The sequence below is a fragment of the Lycium ferocissimum genome, unplaced genomic scaffold (genome assembly GCF_029784015.1).
Source record: "Lycium ferocissimum isolate CSIRO_LF1 unplaced genomic scaffold, AGI_CSIRO_Lferr_CH_V1 ctg4897, whole genome shotgun sequence".
NCBI lineage: Eukaryota > Viridiplantae > Streptophyta > Magnoliopsida > Solanales > Solanaceae > Lycium > Lycium ferocissimum.
This window is the reverse complement of record NW_026725807.1, coordinates 25,055-29,509: the sequence shown is the minus strand read 5'-3', so window position 1 is coordinate 29,509 and position 4,455 is coordinate 25,055. Positions and strand designations below refer to the sequence as shown.

The window sequence follows — 4,455 nt, the reverse complement described above, 5'->3', positions numbered from 1 at the left end:
GGCAAAACAATTTGCAGCAGAAAAAGCTAATCTTAGATAAGAGATATATCGATTTGGGATTGCTATTCACAACTTGCAGGCTAATTATATTTTACAAAATGGTTGAGGTGTCTGAAGCTCAAGTACCAATATAGACACAAGTTTTGCAGGAAAGCAGATTGCGAGCTACGATATTCTCCTCAATATCTTAGTTATTGGTGAGCTTCACTTTATCTTTTGTGGGGACTGACCTTCAGCTTCAATATTATTTTAGTCATTTACTTCATTTATTTTGAGGATTAGTTAGGAAGTTTGTGTCCTGTGAAGTCCGCCAATCCTTTAAAGTTAAAAGTTTCATAACCAATGCTAGAATTTAGTTATTGGTATTTAGATTGCATTATGTTTATTTTCAGTGTATTCAACATATTATTTAGTTTTAATTAGAATGTTATTTCCTTTAAACCTTCAAAAAAGAGTTTCTTTAAATTGACTTGAGTTATGTTGAGATGCATTGAATAATAGAACTAGAACTAATAAAATAGAAAAGCCAAGAAGGTACCCTTGGTTAAATTAAGACATTGAGTACCGAATACCGATCATGACTCGTTCAGAAGTCTGCATCCTGACTCTTATCTTCCTAACTTGTCATGTTACAAGGTTTTAATGAAAAATCTTATAAAACCACATGTAAGCCTATTGATCAGATCTATCCTTCTTTGAATACTCTTATTTATCGAGAGGAAATAGTAAGCTGAAACCAAAGCATAAAGGAGAAGAATACAGCAAGAATAAAAGGTATCAAGGAGGATGAGAAACATTCGTTGTCCTCTTATTTATAAGTGATTTGATCAATGCATTAAGTTACAAATAACAAATTCATTTCATGACTATGCTATTTAGAACAAAAAAGAAGGAATTTATATTCCGCTTGGAAAAAAGGACGGCCACTTTCTTCGTCGGTTGCTTCAACTCTTCAATCCCTTCACATATAAACATCCTTCTCGCCACTTTTTTTTTTTCTTTTCTTTGATTATGCTAAAGTCCTCACTCTAACTCAAAATATTAATCCCTACATAAAAGAACTTGACAATTCTTTACCATGAAACATCAGAGTTAGGAGCAAAAATTTATTATGAAATCATAATTAAAATGTTTATACGGAATAAGGTTTTGGAAGAGGCATGTCCTTGATGATGCCACACAAGACATCATTGTCTGGCATGTTGTATTCATCTTTCAAATCTCTTTTTGGAGAGAGGACGCTGAAGTAAAGCTGCTGTCCCAAGTATTGTCTTTCCACTGAGTTGGACCTCAGGTTCCAGAGACCAGCATTATCAAGAGTGGTCATTATGGCTGCCCATGAGTTAGGATAAACTTGGATGGTATTCCTGGATACGGCATCAAGTAAGTTGTAGTTCCTCCTCTTCTCTGGGGTCCATTTCCCTGGTTCAACCCTACATGCACAAGGTCATTTCATTAAATCACTATGTTCATAGCAGAAGCTGATTCATGATTTAGACTTGATAGGTCCGACCTTTAATGTTAGTCGTCTGGAGTAGTGAAACTAGCATTCTAGACTAGGAGTAAAAATTATTCTAAAGGCAGAGTAAACGTTTGGGGAAAGGTACTTACGCAACAGCAAAGAAGGAATACCCGGCCAAGTGAAAAGATTGAACGCTCTTCTCGTGGTTCTCAAAGATGATCTCCACAAAGTTACGGTAAGTGGCATTAACTACATTGGGTGCTAGTGTGATCTTCTCTTCTGCTTTCCCTGCTGGAAGTTCATAATCATCCTTCATAAGGTCATATTTGAATACCTTGTCTGCAACACCATAGTATTCGGCCAACTTAATTGGGGTTGTAGGGTTCTCATGTGAGACACCGTTGAGGGCATATCGGAGCTTTCCGTCCACTTGCCCGGCTGTGTTCACTAGTTTGATGGTGCGTGTAATGTTGATTTGACCGTAGTGGTAAGATCCCTGTGGATTAGGTCTAGCTGCACTTGCTGTCAAATTCCAACGGAAAGAGCGGAACTGGTTGAGTGACCAAGCCCAGCCAACTGGGGCCTTTGGCAACTCTGGTGAGGCAGGGCCTTTGCCATTAGTGTAGCGGATTGTGGCAGTAGCAGTGTGGGGTTCCTTGGTGAATCGCGTAGAGGCCACAAGGAAGTAATCCTTGGGGTCTTTGTCAGCGGTCACCAAGACAGACATACATTGTCCCAAGTGTACATCAAGTGAATCGTACATGTTTTGCACGGTGTGGGATCCTTCAATTTCCACCAATTTCATGGTATGTCCTTGGATTCTAACATTGATAGAATCCTTCATGCCGACATTACAAAACCTATACCTATATGTCTTTCCGGGGGTCATAGAGAACATTGGCTCATCCTTGCCATCGCCTTTGCCACTCTTGCCATTGATGATGACTCCTTCGGGCCTTCCCATTGAGCGTCCACTGTCCAAAAACTTCTTCAATTGGGTATGACTCTTGGTGTACCAATCACTCACAAGGACAAAGAACTCGTCAGCAGGGTTAACATCATAGGGTACGGGAATCAATGCGCGACTATGGACACTGATGCCACCATATCCACCAGCTGCCCGATGCAAAGCCGTGGTAGGGTAATAGAAAAAGCTTCCAATTTGATCCTTGACCTGGAATTGGTATGTGAAATTGCTTCCAGGAGGAATGGGACAATTGGTACCTAGTGTACCTTCTTGCCAAGAGTTTTTCCTCTGTTGTACACCGTTCCATGTGAAAAGGAATGGCTCATCCAACTGGTTGAAGACATTGACAACAACGTTATTATTCGAGGTGCCATTGATAATAGGTCCTGGAAATTTGTCATTGATCAAAATGACTTGTTGGGGCACTCCAAGGGGAGAGATGGTGCCATAGCTAACTTTCCATTCAAAGAACAAAGTAGGATCTCCTCCTTTAACCAGCGATGTTGAAAGACACAACGCTAGCAACACAAGAACAAATCTTAACTTTTCCATGTCTTTTCGTTTTTTTTTTTTTTCTACTTTTTTTTTTCTTTGTTTGATTTTAATAGAAACAATAAAAGGGTTTCTATTGACAAAAAGGACAATCAAAGAATGATTGTGCATTCTGTTGAGGGGGACTGACCTTTTATATATTAAGTGTTATGTGAGGTTGTTTGGTGATGGAAGATTGGTGATTGATGGCCAAACAAAAATAGCCGTAAAAATTTCATGATTTGTCCGCAAGCGTCGCTTGCTCAATGGTCTTTGCAATTGCTTGTTTTTACGAAACTTAATTTTTTCCTTAAAATTAAATTGTCAAATTTTATTACATATAAGAACAAATTGTAGTAAAGTTCCACTTCTTATTCAAAAATGAAAATCAATTGTTCTGAATATATAGAATCGTTCTCTTCTTAGTCATATAACTCATGCTTGATGTTTAAAAGAAACATATGATTGATGCTTCATTCGATCAAAGCACTTCTTGATATGAAATTCCAGCACATAATTTAAATTATTATATTTACGTTGAATTCAACTGGCAAGATATTTCTTTCCCTTTAAAGGCGTATCAGTCTAGTTTAATATCCTAGAAGTATAATTTTGTAAAAAAAGACCAAAATACTTTAAACGTAGCCATTCCAGATAATTATAATACACCCATTTCCCCTTTTCACTTCTTTTTTATTTGGCCAGAAGCAGTAGCCGACATGAAGATGATTCTCCTTCGCTGGCATTTATTTTCATTTTCCGTATAAACTTTCTAGATTTTTAAGTGTAGCTTTAAACTTAACTCCAATTGTTATAAAATATTTTTCACCTTTCACTTCTTACGAGTTTAAGTGAATTTTTACGAACTATTAAGTCATTATTTGGAAATTGCATTTAGTAGTAATTTTCCTATGTAGTTAGCTATCTAATTTAAAATTAAAGTAAATTAATCTAGTCGATTAGATTCTAAAAGTTAGCCAGATCAATAAACCATAAATTTAGAATATGTCAAGAGATTATTAATATAGAGTTGCATTAAATATTTAAAACATTATGTCGTGAATAGGTGTTTGACCTCATAAAGATTTGTACGGTAAAATCGAGCTCACCTTACTTGTACTTGGTTTTTTTCTTAAGGCTCTTTTATTGTTAATAACAGAACCACTTTGGATAAATACCTGAATGGTTCAATATTGGTTTAAAAAGGAGTTTGTTTCACATGACTGATGACACCTCCAAATTATGCACGGAATACCAGTGATGAATTTATGTGATAAAAATGGGTCACGCGAACCCTTACGTGAACCCATGGTCACCCGGATAAACTCAATATATTATGTGTATAATTTTTAAAATATATCTAGTATTATATGAAGGAACCCATGGTCAAAAGAGACTCGTGTGTGGTGTATTGGTTAAGAACCGGGTTTAATTCCTTAGGTTCGAGGAATCAAACCTAACTTGATGCACTTTTACGTCTTCTTTTCTTTTTAAA

The 4,455-nt window shown here is 36.7% G+C and overlaps 1 protein-coding gene across 1 annotated transcript; it reads right to left on the bottom strand.

Moving 5' to 3' along the window:
* Positions 1-785: 785 nt before the first annotated feature.
* LOC132044580 (L-ascorbate oxidase homolog) lies at positions 786-3,095 on the bottom strand. The gene is made up of 2 exons (XM_059435076.1): positions 1,612-3,095; positions 786-1,433 (listed from the first exon to the last, which is right to left on the bottom strand). Exons 1-2 carry the CDS (start codon positions 3,090-3,092, stop codon positions 1,133-1,135), a joined length of 1,782 nt encoding a protein of 593 aa, XP_059291059.1. The 5' UTR covers positions 3,093-3,095; the 3' UTR covers positions 786-1,132.
* Positions 3,096-4,455: the final 1,360 nt, after the last annotated feature.

Excerpts from the sequence above, each read along its gene's own strand:
- LOC132044580 (XM_059435076.1), bottom strand. The coding sequence starts at position 3,092 with ATGCACAATCATTCTTTGATTGTCCTTTTTGTCAATAGAAACCCTTTT. Across the intron at positions 1,434-1,611 it reads TATTCCTTCTTTGCTGTTGC|GGTTGAACCAGGGAAATGGA; the intron begins GTAAGTACCTTT and ends TTGTGCATGTAG.